Source organism: Phyllopteryx taeniolatus, chromosome 22, assembly GCF_024500385.1.
Source record: "Phyllopteryx taeniolatus isolate TA_2022b chromosome 22, UOR_Ptae_1.2, whole genome shotgun sequence".
Classification (NCBI taxonomy): Eukaryota; Metazoa; Chordata; class Actinopteri; order Syngnathiformes; family Syngnathidae; genus Phyllopteryx; species Phyllopteryx taeniolatus.
In genome coordinates this window covers 9,451,472-9,475,579 of record NC_084523.1, presented here as the reverse complement: position 1 = coordinate 9,475,579, position 24,108 = coordinate 9,451,472, and the positions used below count along the sequence as shown (strand labels likewise).

The following is a 24,108-nucleotide window of genomic DNA, read 5'->3' as shown; positions in this document are numbered from 1 at the left end:
GCGGGTTGTCGGCGGCCGCCTCGGCGAGACCTTCGAGGACCCGCCCGGCGACGAACACCGGCACGTGTTCCCTCTTTGCCGGGACGAGCTCGAGCTCTTTGTGTGGTTCGTTGGCGACATTTTGTTTTCGAGGCCAACACGTTTTCATGATGTTTGACAAAACATTTTGCATTGTTAAAGACATCTCAAAGCCATTTGTTTGAATAGACTGTAGGTGTGCTTTTAAAGACATTATAAAGTCTTTTCAATGATCTTTTACAGGCATTTCTTGAGACATTGTTACGTTAAATTGAGGAAAATTTAAGTGTTCTAATGTTTTGAAGATGTGTGAAAGTTTAAAAAGGTATTTTAAAGACGTTTGACGTGAGAATTTTAAAAGTTTCAAACAAGGTTTTTATAAAGGTTTCAAAGATATTTTTTGAAAAGATGCTTAAAATGTGTTCGCTACACTTTAAACATGCTTTAAAGACATTTGTAAAAGGTGTTAAATGCAATTTAAGGTTGTTGCAAAGGCATTTTTAAACCCCCGAATCTCGCAGCAGAGTTGCCTTGTCGTCACGGTGACGAGTACACGTGTCAAAATTCCCGTACGGCTACGTCGCTCGTGTGACCGCTCGCGTGAACGGGAAAGAAGACACTGGAGGCAAAAGTTGCTTTGAGAGAATTATATTATATTGTATCAAACATGTGCTGCATACAATTCAAAAATGCTTTCTCTTTGTTTAGCAATAAACAAGTGGACAAAACTTGTTTCATCATATCTTTCTGGAGCCTCCATTAAAGTGCTGCATGACAATCAACACGTTGGTTGAATAATTGATTGGGAATAGAAACTGGAAAAGTGCCAGAAAGGGGAAAATGACATTGCATCCGCACGAGGAGCATAAGCGCATCACATCAGTCTGCATAATGCAAACAAATAATCAAGTAAGGCACCAAAATTGTTGCGAGCGCTAAAGCTGCGTGACACCGTCTAGAACTTACAACGCGTAGTTCGTACGGCTCGGCCTCTAGAAGGCGAACCTGCGCTCGGCGGCGTGGCCCGCCTTGTCCAGGTTGGGGTTGCAGGCGAACTGGATCATGGGCGGCGGGCCGCACATCAGCACCAGGGTGTCGGCGGACGGCGGCGGGAGATGCTCGCGCACCATCGCCTCGTTGATGAAGCCCTCGCTGTACTCCCAGTCTGACACGCACACGCACAGACACACTTCGTTGAAAACGTCTTTACGACGACATGTCATGAAAAGTGAAACGTGTCTCGCTGTATATTGCGGCGTACGGAAAATTCTTACTAGGCATTTTCAGATGTGAAATCAATGTTTTTCCTAACGTGTGTGTGAACGTACTGGCGGGCGCTCTGTCCACGGTGAACCACAGCTTGAAGCGCTCGGGGTCGTTGACTTGAATCTCCTCCAACTCGGGCCTCAGCAGGATGTCCTTCTCCGTCTGGCGGGACACGACGCGTGACCACCGCGACCGAGACGACGACGAGGACGGCGATCGGGATTGCCACTGACCTGGTTGGCAAAGAGCAGGTGGCACACCGTCCGGTCCTGCGGGTCCTTCATGATGGCCGTGATGAGCTGCAGCATGGGCGTGATCCCTGACGTAATGTCCACAATACACAATTAAATCCATAAGACGCAAGATAATTAAGGCTTAACTTGTAAAAGTGATCAAAGTTGGACAATTGCCTGTCCCGCCCGCGATCATGCCCACGTGTTTGGCCATCTTGGTCACAGCTGGAGCCTTTTTGTCAGCCTGAATGGCAAAAACACCTGCACAGGAACAGGGACACAATCGCCATCGTCACGTCATATCGTCATTAAAAATGTCTTCGTGTCATGTGGCGCTTGGCGGTAAGATGTCGTCGTGTCACCTTTGCCCCGGTAGACGAGAAGCCCGCTGGGCCCCCTGAAGTCGATGGTGTCGTCGATGCGCAGACTCTCCAGGTACTGACTCATCTTGCCGCCTTCTGGGAATTTGGGATGGACGTTTTTGAAGTAAACCTACGTGCGGACGGACAACGAAACAAACGATTATTACCGAGAAAAAAAAACAACCTGAATTCATGTTGTCACCTTGATGACCAGGTCCACGTAGCCCTTGTCGTCATCGCTGGACGTGGGCGTGTACGGGCGCACCACCAGCACGCCGTCGATTTTGGCCGACAAATAAATGTGCTGTCCTGGAAACGACATCGCCGCATTTGGGATGATTAACTCAAAAAGTGATGAGGGAGGCGGTGACGTCATACTGACCCACGGGGAGACCCAGGACGTGTTCGGCGGACGGCAGAGCGAAACGGAACTTCCGCGTGTCGTGACTCACGATCTGGAAAAAAAAAATGCAAAGATAACAGGAGGACGTGCATTGTGTGGAAATAAAAAATGAAATCAACTAAAAAATGCATACGGTTTACAGGAGGGTGTGTCCGTGAACGCCTCACCTGCTTATCAATGAGCCGCAGTGCATACTTGACGCTGGGGTCCTCCAAGGTGATGGCGGGCCTCCTCCGGGGGAAGAGGAGCCTGAAGAGGAGCTTGAGCAGCCCATCAAAGCCGCTCCGGATAACCTGCCACAAGTTAGCGTTAGCGTTAGCATTGGCCCACCGTCTGGGAATTGAAGCTCAGCGGGGCGTTGTCCCGGCTTAGACGGGCTCGCCGAGCGGGGCAAGTGAGTCACGCTCTCCGGCGGGCATCTTGTCCAAACACTTTGTACACTTGCAACGCTCGAAAGTTAGCGAATGCCACCACACGCGCCAACGTCGCTGGTGTGTGTGCAAAGTTTACTCACCCCAATGATGTAGGACAGCATCTTGTTTTATGTCGTCGCAGGGAACAAACGACTGATGAAGGCGTCTTGAGCAGCTGCTGTTCTGTTGCGTTAGCTGTCAAAAGCTTGCAAAAGGCGAGGAGGTCAAGTTAGCACGGGGCTAAAAGCCAGTATCCGCTCCCTCTGTCAAAATAAAAGCTTGAAAAAAACAGCGCTCAATGTAAAACCCACATCACACTCTTATGATAGTAGTCATAGTACTTGTGTTAACCTGTATATTATAGTACATATTATAATGAGACATTAGGCTCTCATAGTATAGTATAGTTGTGTTTATAAAACATTTTCAGTAACAATGTCCGTATTGTCTGCTGTAATCTATCAGCTTGATGATGTTACAGGTCACTTCCGTATAAATCGTCACTTCTGTCTTCCGTTACATCACTTCCGTCTGTCATAGCGCGGATTTTCCAAAATACTGGCTCTCTGCGTGATTGGACACACAATTACTTCATAAATTCTCCACTACAGCATATCGCACACATTAAAAATATTTAATTATACTAATTTAAATTAGTTTAAAAATCGAAAACTTGAGAATGCGGCTGCAACTGCGTCACTTCCTTATGTAAAACGTCACTTCCGCATGTCAAAGCCCAGGTTTCGTTGTGGAATTTTTTTTTTTAGCAACTATCAGCCATAATATATCGAATTCACAAAAAAACATGACTTTTTTAATCATGTAACAACTGACCTATGTTGTAGGACGAGTGCTACCAAATTACTTATGTAAAACGTCACTTCCGTAACAGTGCTGCCATAGTATGGAAAGATTCTTTTAAAAGGAGTTACTTTTTTATTATCACTCTGTATCCAGTTTATTATCGCGGGTGTATATAATATACTGAATGTTTATCAATGGTGGTGTGCTTAACGGCCACTTGATGGCAGTAGTGTTCCAAGAACTGTCAAGTTTTGATTGTATGCTGTTTGACCGCTAGACGGCAGCAAATCACATCATACAAGTGGTGCGTTTGCTTTATGTCAGTGACTTCATCAGATACGGATTTACGACAAGAGGACACGTGGAGCTTCTGTATAGCAACAGGGAAATAAAACATTTTTTATTGATTGATCCTTTGTGTGTATTATGAAGTTATAGAACAACAGTCAGAAAACTCCACAGCGTATATCACAACAGACGCACGCACACACACACACACACACACACACACGCACACACTCACAGAGAGAAAAAAAACCTGAAAATAAATTCAATTAAAAATAAATAAATAAATAAAAAAAATTACGACATCACAGAGGAGAAAACGCACAAAATAGTCAAGCAGGCAGTTGTTGAAACACAGCAAAGGCAACGAGGATCTTCACGTACTTTTTACAGCGCTTTGCTCTGATTGGTGCAGGGAATCATCAGAGGCGGAGCTTGGCGCGGCGGCGGTGCAGTTGAATGGCTTTTATTTTGTCGGCTTGTTTTGTGTTTTCCTGCACCGCCGCATTCCTGCGCGTTTTTCTACTTTGCGTCACACACTTTTCTTTTTCCCAACATGAGTTCTTTTCAAATTTGCTGCTCTTCTCATTAGGGGGCGGGGCTTGAAAATGACACAAAAAGGCAGGGGCAAAAGGTCGTTTTTTTTTTTTATACAAAATAAAAGTGCAAAATACATCTAATCAACACCAACACGGTCCGTACTGTACATTCAACAAAGTAACTTCCAATAGAAAAGGATGGCGACACGTAAAAGAAGATTAGATTATCATATTTCTTATAGATATACATTTTTTTTTAATGTAAATATGTACACACACACACACACACACAGATTTGGAGAGCTCGTTTGGTATTTAACTCCCTGAACTGTGCACACACACACACGCACATACGCGCACCAGAGGAAAAAATGTCGCCTTTTTCGACGATGTGATGAACACACGCACGCGCACGCGCACACGGGAGGATTGCACAGTGCTCAACAAACTCTCTCGGCGGGGAATCGGCGACATCACTACGGAACAAACTCGAGCTAAGTCTACACGTCTACACGCACGGCATCACAGTGATACACAAAGCGGGCGACGCCCGCGGAATGATGGTGATGGGTAGCTTCTCCGCAATAGCGCTACGCTAAATACACAAGAACACTGGCGAAAAACGCTTAAAAAGTCCCCCCGACCACACGCACGCGAGATTTCGCAGATTTAAACGTCGTAGAGCTCATTCCCAACCATTCCAATCATCCAATTTCACATATGATTGAATTACTACAAATAATTGCTTTTTTTTCAGCTATCTATGCCGCCGACGTATAGTGACAGGCAGAATAATTCAATGCTCTTCCACTAGATGGCATAAGGTGCAATTAACCTATTGCCATTCATACAACAAAATAATAGCTTTGTGTTCAACTAAACAGACTCACATTTCACACTAATTAAGAGTATAGTATATATTGGATTAGTGACATATATATTTTCTTTGTTATATTTAGTTTGGTAGTGTGCCGTGAGATTTTTCTAAAGTGAAAAATGTCCCTTGGCTCAGTAAAGGTTGGGAAACTGTCGTAAAGAATGCGATGGGAGCCCATTAACTTTGCTTTCTGAGGATGGCGGAAAGAAGCTAGCCGCCAGCTCGTTTTGGTCGCCGAGATTCTTTTCGCCGGGACGACTTTTCGCAAACCAGGAAAATGCAAAAGAGTGCAAACGGGCGTGACAATTGGCAGTGAAAAAATGGCGTCGCTGGGCCGAGGCAACTGATAGCCAAGACTCGTTTTGTTCCCGAACAGTGTGCAACGCGAGAGGACAGATAGCGAGCTAGTTAGCCAGCTAGCTAGCTTAGCCTCCCGGCGCATGGCAGTGTTTATGAACCGGCATCACCCGACGGCGGTTTTTGTCTCCTGCAATTAAAGCCCAAAAAAGCCCCAAAAAAAAGCGGAGACCCAAAACCAAATGAGGATAAAGAGATTAAGGACACGACGGCAACGGCTTGGTGCTTTTATCACGACGGCTCAACTTCAGCGGGGGCGTGAGCGAAAAGATACGAGATTCGTCGTTCGATTGAGTAAAGGCGAGGACCCTCGGACTGACAAATAAGTAGAAAAAAGTCGTAAGAAATCATGTGCTTGTAGACGCCCCCCTCTCAAATAACCAAAGCGGTCGATGGCCTTTTTCGGACGTCTGCTAGCATATGTCTGCTAACGTCTACTTGAGTCTGTTAGCGTACGTCTGCTACACTCACGCGCACGTACTGTATGTGCGCTATGTACACGCGTTTAAAATCGAACATCTTATTAAAAACATCCAGATAGAACAACATAGAAGCACGTCAACTAGAAATGCGTGGCCCGCATAACGTACAGTACACAGTACAATGCGCGTATGTATGCACGGGTGGATGTCACATATGTACAAGTGTGTCAGTCATGTGCTATGTCGTCTATAAACATCATATTGCTTAAAAGAAGAAGGGGCGGGGCCAGGCCGGGGGCGGGGACGCGGCGCGAAAAGCGAGGAGATCACTGAGGTATTTACACAGACTGGCTATTGAAGGAGGAGGAGGGGCGGGCAAACTTGGCCGCTCCAGGGGCCACATTTGGATTTGGCAAAAAGAAAAAAAAGAAAAAGAAAAGAAAAATAGGCAGCGGTTTTGTGGTAAACATCGCTGCCTCGCAGCCGAGAGGTTCTGCGTTCCAAACTCGAAACGCAACCAGGCCGGCCGGCGTGTCTCTCGACTCAAAAGTCAGCTCGGGCAGACGAGATGGAAAAATGGGAAAGATGTCGGTTGATTTTAAGAATAAAATCGTAATTCATTCACATTTCAAATCAATCTTTTATAGTTCATTTAATTACTTTCATTCATGAAGCTATTTAATATTGAGAAAATAAATGTTTTTTAAAATGCAGACGTAAAATTTATTTGACTGATCTATTTCAGTATTTTAAGATGTAAAATTCTTTATTTGACAAATGTATCATTTACAACAAATCAATTATTCGTTTATTTAATAAAAAAAAAAAATCTGCATATTTTCTTTAATTTGACTAATAATAATAATAAAGATAAACTATTGAATCAAAATATATATTTTTAAAAAAATGAGTACTTTTGTTGTTATTGGACTACTAAAAACAACAATGAGATAAATGAAAATACAAATGAATACATTTAAATTGACCAACTTTAGGAAAAAAGTGGCTAAATGAATATAAAATGACTAAATGAATATAAAAAGAATTGCTATGTAAAAAGGCCTATGCTTGACATACTTTTTAATTCCCGTGTGATGACAATAAAGTGGAATGTAACGTAATATTCCAGTAGCCTTGCTAATGCTTATGTGGCCCCCAGGCCATACTTTGCCCACCCCGGCTATACAAGAAGGCAGGCGCGTGGAGGCGGCGACGGGCGGGGGGTCCCGGGGGGTCCTGCCTATTTCTTGGTGGAGAGCTGCGCGTCCACCTCCTCCTCGGGCTTGAGCACGTGCCACTGGGCGATGGGTCTCCTGGGATTGGCCAGCATGTCGGACCAATGGCGCAGCTCCGTGCCCGAGCTGTTCAGGCCCACAAACACTTTGCCGATGGCGTCGTTCTTGCCGATCTTGTCGTAGTCCAGCACCGTGATCACCACCTGCACCTTCTGCGCACACGCACACGCACACGCACAAGACGTGAGTCGATATCGATACTGACGTGTTTGATATCGTTATCGCTCAAGGTACGGTATCAAATATCCATACGTCGTATTATCCCGTGTCGACGCAGCGTCCCAAAATAACGATATCGCAATGTATTGCTCACGGTCCAGTATTGACGCGGCATTGTCAAATATCAAAATATCTGTGTCATGTATCGTTCCATCTTGAGGTACGGTATCGACACGACAAATGGATACAATTACGATTGTATCTGTAATGTATTGTTGACCTTTGGCTGAATATCGCAACAATTCTGCATTATGATCGCTCGTGGTGCATTACTGATACGCTATCATAAAATGGCATGAAATCGTATCATGCGATATTAGCAAGTATCGCTTCATTATTATATCGCCTCGGTGTGTTAAATTGACAATATCGACATGTAGATATCGGTACGAAGCGTACGTATCATTAGCTGTCATGGTGCTTCGTGTCTCCGTGAAATACAAAAGGGATACTTTGCGTCGTTTCCTCTTCGTTATCCACGTACGTATTTCTCCTCAGTGTTTAAACAAATGGCGCGAGTGTTTCTTTCGTGTGATGGAAAAAAAAAAGCCTGGAAGCCGATTCCGGCGAAACAATGGCGGCTCAAACTGCTCGGCCGAAGGAGAAAAAGCAAACCCGAAGTGAGCACCTGGATTTGTTCGAAGGGGACCTCGAAGCTGAAGGACTCGTTGTAGTACGGGTTGAGCGTGTTCTTCTTGATGGTGGTCTTCTTCTTCTTCAGACGCTTGCCGTTCTGCATCAGGTGGATCTTCACGTACGGATCTGCGGCGCGACAGCGACACCTTTAGGCAACGTCCCGCGCGCCTCTCGTACACGGCACCCGCGTCCCCGCGCCATCGCCAATCGGGAAACGAAAGCCGCTGGCGCGCAGACGTCCCGTGCGGCCGCCGCAAAGCGTTGTGAAAATCCGCCATTTGACCGTGACCTCTGGCAGGGAACGCGCACCGTCGTCGTCATAGCACGACGGAGCGCATCTCCTCGCCGCTTTACAGCCGCGCGTTATCGCTGCTATTTTACGCACGGGTGGCGAGGCGCGGGATTATTACGGGAGGAGGAGGAGGAGAGCGGGAGGAAGGTGGCGACCGACTGTGTTGCATGCTGGGAGTTTGTTGCTTTGCCCAATGAACATCAAAGCAGGTTAAAAATAGAACGCCTGTCATCTTTGCCGCCCTCGCGTCACTTTGGATCGGTCGCGGTGCGCCCGCGGGCGACTTGTCCCACACACACGCACGGACGTCGTGTGTCTTAAATGTCTGAAGTAAAAAGTCGCATGCTGCACTTCTCCGTGTGAACTTTGTAGGCCAAATAGACACTTTCGATGCGGCAATTTTGCAGCATCTCTGTGTGAAAGTGGCTTAAAACCCCTACAAAGGCCCTTTGAAGTCCCTCATCTTTTTTTACTTTAAGTACTTTACTTCCACCCCCCCCCCCCCCCCCCCCCCCCCCCTCCACCCACCGCGCTCTACAGTGCGTGCCAATTGCGCGAGCCATTTATTTACAAGCACAGGAGAGCAGCCTGCATCGCACTTGGGAGGAAGTGTCCCCAAAAAGAATGATTGGTGATTACACGCGCGTTAAACGCTAATGCGTGCGTGTCCGTGCGCGGGCCCTAATCACGGGCGCTAAACAGGACAACAATGGAAGACGCGACCGCCGCGCCATCCGCCACTTGTCCTACTCCGCCGCCGCCGCCGTCGCCGTGCCGGCTTAATGATTGTGATTACGCACCCGCCCATTATTCCATCCACGCCAGCTGACACCGAAGTCAAGGATGCAATTTGGAGTTGTGTTGAGTGCATTTTGAAAAGTAGTGAGCAACGATTTTGCAAATTTCACTGGACTTTTTAGAACGACATCAAAATCCCAAAATAGCAATTAGGGAGTCGGGAACGATCAATGATTCCGAACGCAGCGACCGCATTCGGAATCATTCCTCATTCCCCTTCAAGGTCGGACTTTTGACAGGATGTTACGCCGATCTCGCGCCAACCCGTCCGAGTGTTGCCGAGCAGACCGGGAGGCTTGTTATCGCATCGAGTTGTTAAGCTTGCATTGTGGAATACGCCTTGCCGCCTGTTGAACCCTTTTTACACAGAAACACTATAAAACGCAAGAAACAACTCTTCTCGCTGCGTATGCCGTCAAGAGTCTTCAACAAAGGTAAAAGTGACGTTAAATGTTCATTTCTGCACGTCGCCGGTCATTTATATTCATTTCACACTGTTTTTGTACGTAAAGTCGTAGTTCTTCTCTATAAAATGTATTTGTGTCTGTAACAGATGAATTGGATTTATAATATTTCCTATGGGCAATATTGCTTTGGATTTCATACGATTGGGTTTTCGTCAGACTTCGTGTACAGGGATTAATATATAGTGACCATTTGTTGTGCCCACTATGTAAAAATCCTCAGCGCCAACTGACCTGACAGGCCGCCCACGTCCATCTTCTTCAGGTTCTTGGCCTCCAGGACCACCACGGTGAGCTTGCCGGCAGTGGGCACGTAGCGCAGGGAGAAGCAGATGTCGCCCAGCTTCTCTTGCTGTGGCAGAAAAAAAAAGTCCATTCCACTTTTTTGTGACATTTTTGTTTGGCGCGTGTTTCCAGTTTGTGCCTCGACTCAAGAAAGGTTGGGAAAGGCCGCTTTAAAGAGTCATCATGCCGAATTCAGTCAAGTGCGTCTGAAGATGTTTATTGGCTTTTAATGAGCTCTAGCTGGCAACTTTGTCCATTTGTAATAAAAGCGTTGACATCATAAATCAAGAATGCATCGGTGTTTAGCTGCTAATAGCGGCGCCACACAGCAGAACCGGTTCGAGATAAAGTGAAGCCCAAAAAAACAAAAAAAGGCGGCGTTCATTTGACAACATTTTATTTCCCGGGTAAAAAAATAAATACAATAAACAAGTCTGACTAACAAGCTCAAGCTCGGGTCCATTAAATGCGATCATTAAATGAATTCATTCAGTCACTAAACATCGCAAGAGGAAGCCGTGTTGCCGTAACGCATCATTCACAGACAACGGCGGAAAGTCGGGGAAGCGGAATTTGGCCGAGAGGCAAACCAGCACAAAAGAAGTCGGTCGGGGAAGCGGAATTTGCGGAACCGCCACCCAGGCGGGGGTGCGCGGGCGCCGGGCGAGGCGTCGGCTTTCAACTTCAAATGCGGTGACCCGGTCGCCGCGCGCTGCCGCAATTAACCTTTAAATGCAGCGGCGGTGGTGCTAAGCAGGTTGCCGTGGCAACACGCGAGGGTGCGCCATGACATTTAGCGTGAAAATTGAATCCCCTGAACTGTTGCCGGCAAAGTCACGGCCGGTATTAATTGAAGGGGAAGAGCGTGGACGTCTGATTAAGCGGCGTTTGGCGCTCACCTCCTCCTTCTCGGCGCTCTGCAGGTCTCGCCACTCCTCCGTGATGTGGCTGAAGTCCACCTTGTTCATGGGCACCTTGATGTCGCCGATGGCGTCGTGCTTGGAGAAGCGGTCGAAGTCGTACACCGTCATCACCAGCGTCTTCCCGCCCAGCTCCACGTAGGGAACCTGAACGCGACACCACAATGGGAAGTGTGCGCCGACGGTTTCTGGCATGTGCACACAGCGGCATCTCTCTATAAAAATCCCAAAATAGTGATTAGGAGTCGGGCTCGGAGGCTGCAATTGGTGCGATGCGGCCACTCTCCTACCAATTCAAAGCGTAACGGCGATCTCCTTTTTAATCAGCCACCTCGTAGCGACTGCGGTACGGTGACACCGGCGATCGCAAACTGCGTCGCGTGCGAGGCCGTCACCTCACAGGGGTGCGGGCCATCAAAAGTGCAACAGCGGCATCGTAAAATAATTGACAATTAAAGACTGTATGCTAACGCTAATGGCGGTCTGGTTCGAGCCTCTCTCGTTAGCGTGATACAACATGATGTCTGGCGAAATACTGGCTTTTTTTGGGTGGGGGAGAGGGGGTCTGCGTACAGTAGTACCTCGCTAATTTTACAAACAGCGGAAAAACCCTGAGTAATTGACACCTGCGTTAACAGTTTCTCATAATTGCCTATATCATTAGTGTGAATAAACTGGAAATATTCCACAAAACAAGTTCATATCATTTCAAACTCATCTTAGACCCTTTAAAAAAAAGACTTTGATTATTAGATTTTGGAAGAATGCAACTCAGGCTAAACTTAGCTCCTCCCCCACTTACAAAGCTCATCTCTCCTTGGAGATGTGCCACTTCCACAGATTTTCTTGACGCCAACTTCTTTTTTACCACGCGGCTTTGGCAATACCTTTCAGCATCTTAGGTTATTTTACAAAAGAGTTTTTCAGTGAATAGGACGGGTTGCGCAGACAAAAACGCAAATAGGTGAACTTGTGACCTGCGAATCTGCGGGAATTATTTTCCAATCGAGCTGTCAAAAAAAGGACGGCGAGCACAAAGTTTCCTCGGCGCCGAAGAGCGCAAGCTTCGCATCGGTGCCGGCGTCGGCTCGGCATGCGGCGCCCGGCCGTGTGATCTATTTTGTCAGGAGCTCGTTAAAGCGCCAGCCGGCTGCCGTCCGCATGCAAACGGGCGCCGGCAACAATGAGAAGCGGGCGATCTCCGCGGGGAACGCTACCTTGAAGGTGAACTGCTCGTTGAAGACGGGGTTGAGAGTCTTGCGGTGGACTTTGGTCTCAAACTTCTTCTTCTTGTCGGGCAGCAGGTAGACCTTGACGTACGGGTCGGACGTGCCGCCCATGTCCATGGCGGGAAGCTCGGCCGCCTGGATGATCCCTACGATCAGCTGAGGAAAAGACAAATCTCGTCATGCCGGGTGATGATGATTATTTCCCGTCTGGACGATGGGATACTTCTGGCTGCAACTTGCTATATTGCAGTTTGTGATTCGCTTTTTGGAAAAGAATTGAAATGCCATTTATCTGCCCAAACAGCACAATTGAATCTTTTACATATTTTGAATCGATAAAAATAGCACTGTATTGTATCAACACATGGGAACACAAACACACTGTTTCTGATAAAGTGTGCTGATAAAACACACAAACACAATGAGCACACTCGCGCCGGAGCTGCTGTGAGCCACAGCTCACACCAAGACACACGCAGGATCTCCGAGAGGGTTACATCCACCTCACCAGGCTCCGCCTCTTCAAGGCACATGCATTAAGGAGACACTACAATACGTGCAGTATTTTTTCAATACTTTGTTTTTGGGTTCAAATACGTTTACAATTTGTCTAAAAGCTGTGTTTGAATATGTTGACGTGTGCAACATTTCCCCCACGATAAACGACGGCGTGTCGGTGCAGGGACGAGGCCGATAATTGCCAAGTGCGCCGGGCGGTGGGATTGACCTGCCAGTCGTTACCCCCCCGCGAGAGGCGACCGAGCCGCTTAGTCAATCAACTTCACATCACACGGCCATCAAGATCGTGGAAGCATAGCAGGGTGGGGAGGAAAAAATAAATCAAATGAAAAAAAGGGGGCTGACTTGACGGGAAAATCAATCCTGGAATTTCTTAGCGGCCTTACTGCCAAACTTGTGCGCAGTTAGCCTTACACGGCGGGACGGCAGAGGGGTGATTTCAACTCCCGTCATTCATAAAGCCCCCGAAACCCACCGGCGTGACCTCGAACGCGCACAACGCTTGTAATCGCACCTGTCGCGCGTGGCCCTGTTTGCACATCTGCTCCGGTGTTTGCGCTGCTCTCCATCCAGGCTGCTACACGCTTCAGTTTAACGGGCTTAACTGCGCTGATGCATCATGGGCAACCGCTCACTCCCGCGCTCCGGCCACGTTCAGAGATAAAAAACTCTTCAAAACAAACGCACTGTAACACTGACACAGTGGCTGGAATTGCTGCTGTTTGTGGGGTGGTTCGCTGTGCCTGGGATGCGTGTGATGAAAAGGTAGAATAATTCAACATTTCGCCGCAATGGCGGTAGGCTCACACAGGGGGTTCCCAAACTGTGTTGCGCGCAACCCCCCGGGAAACCTGGTCAAAACATTTGCTCGATAAAATGTCATTTTTAACGGCACACAATGTCGTCTCATTTGCTGTGCCACGAATCGAGGGGGGGGGGGGGGGGGGGGCGGCGGGAAGAAAAATGGGACATTTCTCCAGATGCGCACCAGGAGGTCAGAGAGCAATCGTCCGTGTCCATCGGGTGTTTGCCGAAATTGCCCGAGGATTAAGAGGGAAGCGTTTCCACGAAGCCTTCAGGCGACTGTGATAAACGGCCCGCCTCCTTGGTGGCCATTGTCGCGCGCCGTCCCTTCATTACGCTTTAGCTGCACTGCGTGCGGCGCTTATTGGCGGCGCAATCGCAGAGTGCTGTAAAATATGATATTGTCCACATTAAAGCCCCTTTCTGTGAAATGACTCCATAATTTGTCTTTGTGAAAGTAATCCTTGACTGAGCACTAATGGTGTGTGTTCCTTTGACTTTTACAAGAGTCATTAAGCATTCGGCGCTCTTTCACTTGAGCGCTGACAAAGGCCACCAGTGAAAATCATCTGCAGGAGGAACACTCCACAAAGGCGATGAAGGGTTGTGCACACGCCATAGAACAGACTTTTTTTCTTGAAATTTATTGTAGCACATTCGGAGCTTTTCCTTGTGTGAAAGGAATGGGGGGGGGGTTTGAAGAAAGACGTGTTCACGTTGACCCAAGAAGCGTCTGTTTTCCGAGGCACTAGCGGCAGCTGTGTGAAAGTGAGGTATCGGTTTCAAATGAAGTTTTTTGTTACAGCATTTTTTCCATGCTGTAACAATGCGTGAGGAATAGCACATTGCTTCCACTGGGGTCAAGCTAGATAAGATGCACGATCGTCCATCATTCTGAAGGGAGGAAGGAAGGGAACATCACACACACACACACACACACACAGGGAACTGAAATAAAGGGAATAACGGAAAGCCAGACCAGGGGCTTTAAATCAAAGGGCAAATTTACTGGTGTCTGAGGTAGTATCAGACGATGGACCGCGATTGTGTGACAGGGGCTTGGAAAAGTGACTTGACTGTGTGGAAGGGAAGAGCGGAAAGCCAGAACAAGGGTGTGAATGATCTTTTTATCCGATTGCACCACACCGCAAAGTCCTGCTTGGCTGACGCAGGCAAACAAAATGGCAGATGTGTACGGTTTCCAACAGTTGTTTACCGGCTGTCACTCCAAATATCTTGCTTCCGAGACAAATGCAAACTATCCCGCGTCTGAGCTAATTGCGCTCCTGTCAGCTGCGCTCACAGCGGGGGGAATCGGCTCGTCCCGTCGGGGCAGGCCGGCGTGTGCGGTCACGCGTCTCTTATCTGTCACACGACATCTGGCCGGCTGATGTCGGTCTTGCATCGTCTGCTTTTTAAAAGTCAGCCGGCGGAAACAAATAAAGCAGACGGAGATCTGCCGGGGGAATGTTTGCCCGATCAGCCGGAAACAAACGAAGAACACCAGGCGGGCCGGAACGCCGGAGCCTCGCTGGGAATTCCTGCGAACGAACAACAGCCGTGGACTTTGTTAAATACTCGAGAGGCAAAATAACTCGATAATAATTCCTACTTTGGGGGACATTGCGACATCAATGTACCCGAAAAAGAGAGGGAAAACTTGAGTTCTTAAAACCAAGTCACATCATTCCTGATTGTGCTAAAAAAAAAACAAGAATTGCAGAGCAACCAAATTTGACAGTATCGGCAACTGATGTTCACCGACATCTCTACTGGGAAAAAAAAGGGCAAAGTGGTAGAAAGTAACAATTCAACAATGAAAGTAACAATGAGTGGCTCCAGTCATGAAAGTTGTGACTCTGACTGCACAAACTCGGACAGTGGCAAGAGCGACGATGCCATACTAAAACATCTTTAATACAGTTTGAGATCAACGGAATGGGAGAAGCACTTGGTTTACTAAAACAAAGTAACAACAGTCGGCTCCATTCTTGATGGTGTTGAAAAGCAAAGTCAGAGTCAAATGAAAAAAACAAAACAAAAAAAAAGTTGAAATACGTGCAACTGCAAGATGTCGGACAGCGTCGGTATCGATCATGAAAAAGGTACGATTGTCGGCCCCACTCACGACGATGTTGCAGATCTGCGACAGTAAATATATTGGGTTGGGGGATCCCTACCACCTGTTGCGACCCAAGAGAGAGAAGGACAGGGACGAGTAAAACAAAAGTAACCGAAGGCCAACAATATTCTTGGCTGCGTTGAAAAACGTGACTGCACATCATTGGACGTCGGAAAGTATCAATACCCGATGTTGACGTTTCGATTTTGGAAAAGTGTCAGAAACACTCACTCAAACGAAGTAACGACGGTCGGTTCAGCTTCATTTCCAAAAGCAGGTGGGCACAAACACACGGGATCGATACGCTGATAGCGTTTGGCGAAATCTCATTTTGAGCATACTTACGACAAACACACCAGACAAGCGAGGCGGCGAGCGCGCGCGGTGTCTCACCGTGTTCTCGGTGAAATTGTAATCCAGCGAGTACTGTAATTTGCCCAGTTTCTGCTCCTCCTTGGGCTCGACCTCTTTCTCCGTCTCCGTCAGGCCTGTCTCGGCGTCCTCCTCATCCTTCAAGGCCTGGAGGAGACACCCACCAAGAGTCAGTGCCGCCTGAGTGCCGGCGGCGCCGCTCCCCCCTCCGCCGGCTCGGCGGACCGACTCCTGCGAAGGCTGCCGTTTGTTTGATGACGTTTGAAGGGAGGAGGAGGAGGAAGGGGAAGCAAGCACTAAAACACACAGCGGTTAACACGGGAACATGCTCCGAGATGCACTAAAGTCTCGCTCCCCTGAAGGAAACATGGCAGATGGCACCCGAGATGAGAGCAACGGGCAGGCATTGAGAAGAAAGACACACACAGAGAAGAGGAGGAGAGAGAGAGAGAGAGAGAGAGAGAATCTTCTGGAAAGAGATCACAGTTGCCTTGGTGTCAGTTCAAGTCAGATCAACCTTTGAGAGCGAGTAGCCTGGGTGGGGGAGGGAGGTGGTGGTGGTGGTGGGGAGGGTGAAGTTGGCAACAACATGCGGTCCAAGAGTCAAAAGTCATTCACTCGGCATCGGAACTCGCCGCCCGAGAGGTTTTCTTTTTTGGGTTGTTTTGCTCGTTCTGCATGCACAGCATTCTCTGTGGTGCGCCCGTGTCACCCCGACCCCTTCTCCAGTATTTACACCCTCAAACATCATCATCATCAGCAGCAGCAGCAGCATCATCATCATCATCAACATCAGTGTCACCCTAAAGCAGAGGTCCTCAATTGGCATGTAGCGCCTCGACCGGCGCTTGGCATTGCGCCACGCCGGTTAGCAAACGGGCGGGCAAGCAGCTTTTCATGAATACCGACTGGACGCTATTCACTCTACTTTTACTACACAAAAAACTTTATTGATCCGTTCAGTGAAAATCAACAATAATTTCATCGAGTTCCAGTTGACGCAGCGCCGCATTTGCGAGTGGATGCGTGCGAGGCGAGAAAGCAGCGGCGAGTTTTTTAACAAGAAAATGTAAGGAAAAAAGACCCAAAAAAGAAAGCAACAGAGTGAAAAGTAAAAAAAAATAATGTATTATAAGTTTTTTTTTTTTTTTAAAGTGGTCGAGATTGTTTATATACAATAAATTTGGAAACACTCACATTATCTTTCAGGCACTTTAGTTGACTTCACGTCGGCGTGAGGACTGTCAATACGGTTAGCAAGTGGCGCCAGTGGGTGCGTGCCAGCCAGCCAGGTCAGGCAAGCGGCTTTAAAAAAAGAGAATGGAAAACGCCGGTCAAGCCGGTTTGGTCATTTATATTCTGATTGTTTACATACAAAATTATTTTGCAAATGTAGCAACTCCAAACGTTTTTTTGTCTTTAGCTTTATTCAATATTGCTGTAACTTTCAAATATTTCATTCATTTTCGGGGTGAATTAAAATGTTCATCTAAAATATTATTCTGATAAAATACCATCCATTACGAGGGTCCGGGAGAGTTTTTCTCCCGATTGTTTAATTGAGGACCCCTGCCCTAAAGATCCGTCGCCATACATCCCCGCGAGCCCCTCTCTTTTGCCAAGGCGCCATCCAAGCGTCATGCCAGCAAACGGGTGCTTGCGTAAATACGTTCGGGGGGGGGGGGGGGGGGGGGGCCCGTTCTTTGTCGTCAATCGGCCAGTCCGCTCCAGTGAAAGCAAAAGGCTGAACAACACCGATCGGTGTCTGGGTTGGTCTCCCGCTTAGAAAACCAAAAACTCAATCCAATTGACACTCGGACGGATTTGGTCGTCGCGTTGTGTTGAAAAAGGCGGGAGACACGGCCGCCGATCGGTGTCGCGCAGTCCCGTCTTATCGTACGTGTGGTATATATGCGCATATGCGGCATGTACGCACATATATACGGTACAGATATACATGTACTGTATGCATAGTTACATATATTTGGGTTCAAGTTGGGTTGTCGTCAAGAGGCTATTAGAAAACCGTCAAAACATCAGAGCAGCAGGCTTAAGAAGATCCAACAGCAATTGGGAAACCTACCGCCAGTGACCATCCCGCACAGTCATCAGACACAACACAGATAAGGAGGACATAGAAGGAAGAAACACAAATTAAAACAACCACACGCAGGCGCAACAGGAGCAACACCGCCAGAAATGAGGCGGGGAATTCAAATGACATCGATAGTTATATGCTGAACGGTATCGAGAAACACACTGGCAGCCACGAGGTTAGCGCGCTAGCTGTTAGCATTCCCAGGTACAAATATTTGCCCGTCATTTCTCGGGGTGTGCGCCGCTGCATTACCTCATTACGTCCTCATTAGACAAAATCAAAAAGATCACAAAAATCTGAAATTAATCACTTGAATCATTTTCAATCCTAATCATTTTTTTTGGGAGCCATTTTATGAACACCTTACAAGGAGAGCTAGTGTGTTCGCTGTGTTCAGAATACAACACAGGTGTGAAGCACATCTGACTAAAGGAATTGCCAGGAATTTGTTTGCTATTATTCTGAGCACGACTGTAGTGTGTACAAATACATATGTTGCAGTTACAGTCAATTTGGACGGGCCGTTACCTCGGTTTTGGCCCCGTCCTTGACGTCCTTCATGTTGATGGCGTTTTTGCCTTTGTCCTTGCCCTTCTTCTTGTTCTTCTTCTTGAAGATCCACTTTTTGCACACGCAGAAGCAGCAGGCCAGCACCAGGATGATGGCCACGAAGGCGATGGACACGATGGCCCACGACGGCACTGCGGAGAGGGCGCACGTCGCGTCGGATTTTAACGTCGGGACGGCTCGGTTGCCGGCTGTCGAAACGGCATCGGTACGGTTCGGGCCGACCGCGTTTAATGAGATTAGGGATTCCCCCCCCCGAGCAGCTGTGCGATTAACGTGGCTTGTTAAGTGCAGCATAGTGATGCTTTGCAGATGGCCGCCAAGTGAGGTTGAGGGGGACGAGTAGGCGGACTTTCGACTTTTCAGTGAGTGGTTCATCCGAGCAGCAAAGTAGAAAATGCTGCTGTTGACGGTTGGAGTACAAAAGAAGAAAAGTGCATTTTGCTTGGAGGGATACTTTGTTGTTGTTGTTGTTGTTTTTTTTTCTTTTTTGTTTGGAGATGAGCGCCGGGCACTGTGGAAGGATCAATGGTTCGTCGACTAAAATCAATAAGTTCTTTCTTCCAGAGAGAAAAACAATCGTCGGCGCTCTAAAACGACTCATGAACGATTTGGGCCTCGCATCACAACAAACACCCCTAACATCTGTTCGGATTATACTTGTTTTTTTTTTTTTTTATCTGTTACACCTGTATATAATCATACATCATATTATACCTATAGTACGTCTACATTCAACCTATATACTGTATATATTATACCTATACATATAAGTGTTATGCTCATGGCTATTATACTTACACAGCGGTGCCTTGACATACAAGTTCAATTTTATTCCGCTCAAAAAGGAAATGAACGGAAAAGCGGGGAAAACCTCTTCGGTAACACTCGAAATCAAACTCGTTGAATGCTTACGCCTCGAACGCCTTTCATTGGTCACACGACGGCCGATGAAAGGCACTTCGCTGTTCCTTAATTAAAGCCAGCCCGAGTCCCAGAAAGCAATAAAAGCGTCCCCTAATTAACGAAATTGTGTGAGTGCCTTCTCTCCGGAGAAAAATAGCGCAAGTGTGAGAGAGCGCGAGGGGAATAAAAGGCGCTACGTTAAGCCCTTCAACTGCTTATCTGTCGTCACAGCAGAATGGGGGGCGGGGGGGGGGGGGGGGAGGTGCGTGGTGAAGACATAAAACATGTCCCACTCACAAGCTTCAAATAGTTCCAGATTTTTCCATGTGAGGTATTCGCTGAAGAATTTTGATTACTGTGCTTGTAGTCTTGTTTTTCTGTGGGCATTTTGTGTATGACGTGTAAAAGAAAATCCATAAAAATAACAATTACTGTACTACTATCCTATTAGCTATACTATTTTGACTCAACGATACATAGATACTCTAAAACTGGACATCTTAATATCATTCCAAACATTACCCTTCGACAAAAAAAAAAGTGCAAAGACTCTGTCATAACTTCCACCAACAACCCAGGCTAATCTCCGCTCCTCCCTGCTATACAGAACTTTCTTTCAGTCGAGATAAAACACTTCGACATATTCCTAACAGCAATTCTTATTTAGACAGGGCTTCAGTGTCATCTTGTTGCATTTTATCGCACTTCAGCAACAGCAACCAAAAAGCACGACGAGGCCCTCAGAAAAAAAAGAAGCAAATATGGGAATGCAGTTTTAGTAACACTTGAACCCTGCAAGTTACATATTTTGATGCCCTGATTCAGCAGATGTATTTAAAACGGAGTTTTCCATCCACCATGCTGCACTAATCCAATGTGGCGGCAGCCTGTCGGGTCAATTAACCTTCGCCGATACGTCTTGTTATGACGACCGGGAGCGGCGGCGCGTCCGCGGCCTCGTCTCCCCATGCGCCGGGGGTGCTTGTTTAAGCAGACGACATGGCGGCGGCGAGTGTGACACGCACACCCTTCACGAAACAAAAAAAAAAAAAAAAAAAAAAAAAAATATATATATATATATGGCAAATAATGTCTCTCAAATAAGCTCATTCCCGTGTCTTTCGTCCGTGGAATTGCATTGTTCTGCCGTGAACGCCATCATACACGGCGGCACAATCATCAGCATCATGTTCTATTAATAGCTCTTTTCAGCTCTTGGCGCGTTAGTTCCTGGAACTAAAAAAGCTTCTTGTAGCCCAGAGTGGTGTTGCGTTCTGGCTTGACGTCCCTTGGAATATTGATGCAAATCAGCAGCGGAAGTAAATGCGCCATCAGTAAGTAAGACCAAACGCAGCTGCCGAAACATTTAACATTTCGCAGGAAGGAAATTCAAAGAGGAGTTTTCTGCCTAAATGGGCTGCCATCAAAACAAGAGGCAAGGGAGCATTTGGGACTAAATTGGTTGTCAATAAGAAATTGGTGTGCGAGGTCGAACACCTCCCAGCACGCGTGAGAGTACGAACGATTAGAATTGAAGGTTCTGTTCCAGGCAAGCGCCATTCATTTGCAGTCTGGATGGAAAAGGCACATGAATTTGAACAATGATTTTTTCCCACCCTTAAAGTTATTCACAGTGCTTCACTTTTTACACATTTTGCTATGTTACAGCCTTCTTCCAAAACACATTTAATTCCATTTCACCTTCAAAATTCAAGATTTGTGCAAATGTATTCAAAATAAAAAATCACTCAAAACCCGCTCGTATTCAGTTTCCATTCATCCTCCAAGAAATGTTTCCTCAGCTTATTGACTGACAATGCACGTCTGAGCAAAAATGATTTGCGCAAAGGCTGTGACTACATTTGATAGCTTTCGTTTTATATTTTTAATAAAGATGCGAAAAAAAAAAAAAAAAAAAAAGGTTTTCAATTGCTCTCTTGATGGGCGGATGTGTGTAGACAAAAAAAGACAATTCTGTTTTGGAATAATGCTGTAACATAACAAAATGGAGAAACAGTCACACTGTGCATGATTGTATCTTTTCCTTCACCTTCACATTGACCTCTAAAACTGCGCCTGTGAGCTTGATAGGAATTTTATTTTGGTAAACACTCGCAGGAATTCCTCCGCGGGCACTATTAAATATCCGCGTATGTGCTTGTGGAAAATAGGGCCACGACTCTTCCACAGGAGCTCGTCGCCCCGCGGTGAGAATGAGTCGCCGGCTCGTTGCTATTTGTATCCACGCCAAGGCGGCGCTCCGTGCCGCATGACATGGTGGAAGCGCACGCGCGTACGTTTTTTCACTCGACAACAACGCCACCGGCAGGTGCGAACGTAACGTAACGCAACGTGCGTGCTTTCGAACAGGACGCTGCTTCGAAAACGTATATTAGGCCTGCAACGTTTAATCGAGTAACTTGCATAATTTGATTACAAAAAAAAAAAAAAAAAAAGGAAAAAAAGCAAAATTTCTGCCTCAAACTTTTGCAGGGATAATTTTTCCACACGGACTAATGTTACTGCAGTTTTAATCGGATTACTGGATTAATCGATGAGATAATCACTAGAATGCTCCATTTAAAAAAATATTCCAACTTCAAATATTAATAAAATACCTTCTGTCACAGCGGAGGGCTATCGGCGCAAGTCAAAAGTCACAATACACTTCCTTTTTTCAATTTCGTTTCAAGGTATCCTTGTGATGGACATGAGGCAATAAAGGCGTGGTCAAACTGAACACATCCACAGCAGGAAACTGGATCGAAACAGGATCCGATCTTGACAAACACTGCAGCGGAAGGCCTGATACAACCGCTGAACTCCTCGAGCAGGCGTTCACGCAAAGTCTACCCAGTGGGCCGCACTGGAACTCGGTACCGACGGAAGCCCGATTGAAAGGTCGGTTGGTTCAAAGGCTACAAGCGGAGGATTACGATGTTCTACAACCTGAAGCGTCAATTGTACGACATGTTGGACCAGTGCGATGACCGGAAGACTTTTTAAATGGATGCTGAACTGTCTTAAGTACACAATTTGCTCGACTTAGCGGTGAAGTTAAGTGTATTATTTTTACTTGATTTTACTTCCACTAACCTTGAGTCCTTTGGTGTCCAACATTTGTCCAAAGGGACGAAGGAGCAACTATTTTGAACCACGTCGTGATCTCAAGAATTGCAACAAACAAACAACAAACGACAAACCACCGCAAACCGCGAATAGATATTGTTGGAATAATGTTACTGAACAACTCACATGGGATCTTGTTGAGCTCGTTCATGAATTTGTCCTTGAGTTTGGAGAAGGCCTCGTCCTTGGGTCCGGCGCCGGGCCTGCCCGCCATGTTGGTGGTGTTGGACGAGGAGGAAGAGGAGGAGGAGGCGGCGGTGGGCGCGGGGGCCGCCGCCAGCGCTTCCCTCCGGCTCTCGTTCATCTTGCCGAGCCTGCGCCATCAAAACAGACAAAGACGTCAGGTTTTTCCCCCCCTTCCTTTCTGCGCGGACAGATGTGCGTGGGGTTCGGTTCGGCGCGCCGGCTTCTGCCAGCTGAGCCTGGACAAACATCCGCTGAGGCACGTGTCGTCACAACAAAGCTGCTCGCGCTTTGCTTATATGGGAGATTATTTATTAGCCCAGTGCGACACGGCCAATGAATAAAAGGAGGTGCCGTCTTCCAACTTCACTGAAACGAATGTTTGCAAGTCGGCCCGAAAGGACGGCGCGCTCTGGTCTCGGTATGCAACATGTGTTTGCAGTTAGTCAACCCACGCAAATACACATGTCAAAATCATGCGCAGTTTTTGTATTTCTGGCGAGTCATCAAAGTTTGCTGCCGTACTCTGTCCGCACGCGATGACAAAAACAAAAAAGATTTTCGAAATGTACTGTGGTCCATCTGTCTCATCTATGTGCTTCAAATTTAGTAGCAATCGGACAAAATCTCTAAGAGGGGGTTTGTCTTCAAAGGACCCTTGGAAAAATATTGACAACGCCACAAATCGGCTGCTTGGAATCCAAATGACTTGCTGTATATTTTGGGGTGCGGCTTCTTGAGACATTTCGGTGGGTCTACTCATGATTCACACACTTAATGTTATGTTGCTAAGTGAAACAGGTTTCGGGGGCTAAATTAAACAAAACAAACTCAAACAAAAAACAAATCTATGAGTAGTCCGTCTTGAAATGGGCAAAATGAGCCTGAAATGACCTCTCAAACTTGCTGGGTTTTTCTTTTAAACCGTGGGATTCTTTTTTTTCTTTTTTTCAGGACACACACACCGACCACATTCCTTGTTGCTAGGTGAAACCTGCTTTTGGGGCTGAATTTTCAAAGGTAAATATTTAGCAGGTTGAACACGCGCTGTGTGTCGCGCTGCCTACTGCTGGAGTCCTTTCAAAAGGCAGTCGGCAGAACGCTTGAGAATAAACGTCGCCACGCTACCTTTGCACCTTAATGACTCGTCTCCCGTTCGAGAACCGCTCGGCAACTTCCGCACGCTCTCGCCTGGCGCGAGAGATCCACTTCAGCTCGTTTCACGGGGAAAACCTGAAGCAGCATTGACCTTTTTCCGAGTGCGCTCATGTCTGTGCGGGAATATCACGCA

The 24,108-nt window shown here is 47.0% G+C and overlaps 2 protein-coding genes across 6 annotated transcripts in view; both read right to left on the bottom strand.

Moving 5' to 3' along the window:
* Window positions 1-650: 650 nt before the first annotated feature.
* On the bottom strand, window positions 651-2,955 carry LOC133471671 (NADH-cytochrome b5 reductase 3-like). Its single transcript, XM_061761441.1, has 9 exons — window positions 2,797-2,955; window positions 2,450-2,575; window positions 2,262-2,334; window positions 2,082-2,188; window positions 1,880-2,009; window positions 1,695-1,778; window positions 1,518-1,603; window positions 1,347-1,446; window positions 651-1,183 (listed from the first exon to the last, which is right to left on the bottom strand). The coding sequence occupies exons 1-9, from the start codon at window positions 2,815-2,817 to the stop codon at window positions 1,011-1,013; spliced, it is 900 nt and encodes a 299-aa protein (XP_061617425.1). The 5' UTR covers window positions 2,818-2,955; the 3' UTR covers window positions 651-1,010.
* A 912-nt stretch (window positions 2,956-3,867) lies between these two features.
* Window positions 3,868-24,108, bottom strand: part of syt1a (synaptotagmin Ia) — an 85,601-nt gene continuing 65,360 nt past the window's right edge. For 3 of the 5 annotated variants that reach the window (XM_061761436.1, XM_061761434.1, XM_061761435.1), the window contains 7 exons: window positions 22,761-22,948; window positions 18,561-18,733; window positions 15,956-16,081; window positions 12,106-12,273; window positions 10,868-11,035; window positions 9,918-10,035; window positions 3,868-7,426 (listed from right to left, as the gene is read on the bottom strand). In XM_061761436.1, the coding sequence (XP_061617420.1) occupies window positions 7,005-7,426; window positions 9,918-10,035; window positions 10,868-11,035; window positions 12,106-12,273; window positions 15,956-16,081; window positions 18,561-18,733; window positions 22,761-22,948 (1,363 nt within the window). In that variant the 3' untranslated portion in view covers window positions 3,868-7,004. Of the gene's footprint in view, window positions 7,427-8,121; window positions 8,256-9,917; window positions 10,036-10,867; window positions 11,036-12,105; window positions 12,274-15,955; window positions 16,082-18,560; window positions 18,734-22,760; window positions 22,949-24,108 lie in introns of all 5 variants that reach the window. The other 2 variants (XM_061761432.1, XM_061761433.1) reach the window with 2 other exon arrangements.

What these genes read in the sequence shown, in the direction of transcription:
- LOC133471671 (XM_061761441.1), bottom strand. Translation starts at nt 2,817, where the DNA reads ATGCTGTCCTACATCATTGGG. An exon ending in CGTCCTGGGTCTCCCCGTGG is followed by an intron (nt 2,189 to 2,261) that starts GTCAGTATGACG and finishes TGTCGTTTCCAG; the next exon opens with GACAGCACATTTATTTGTCG. An exon ending in ACCTGCTCTTTGCCAACCAG is followed by an intron (nt 1,447 to 1,517) that starts GTCAGTGGCAAT and finishes GTGTCCCGCCAG; the next exon opens with ACGGAGAAGGACATCCTGCT.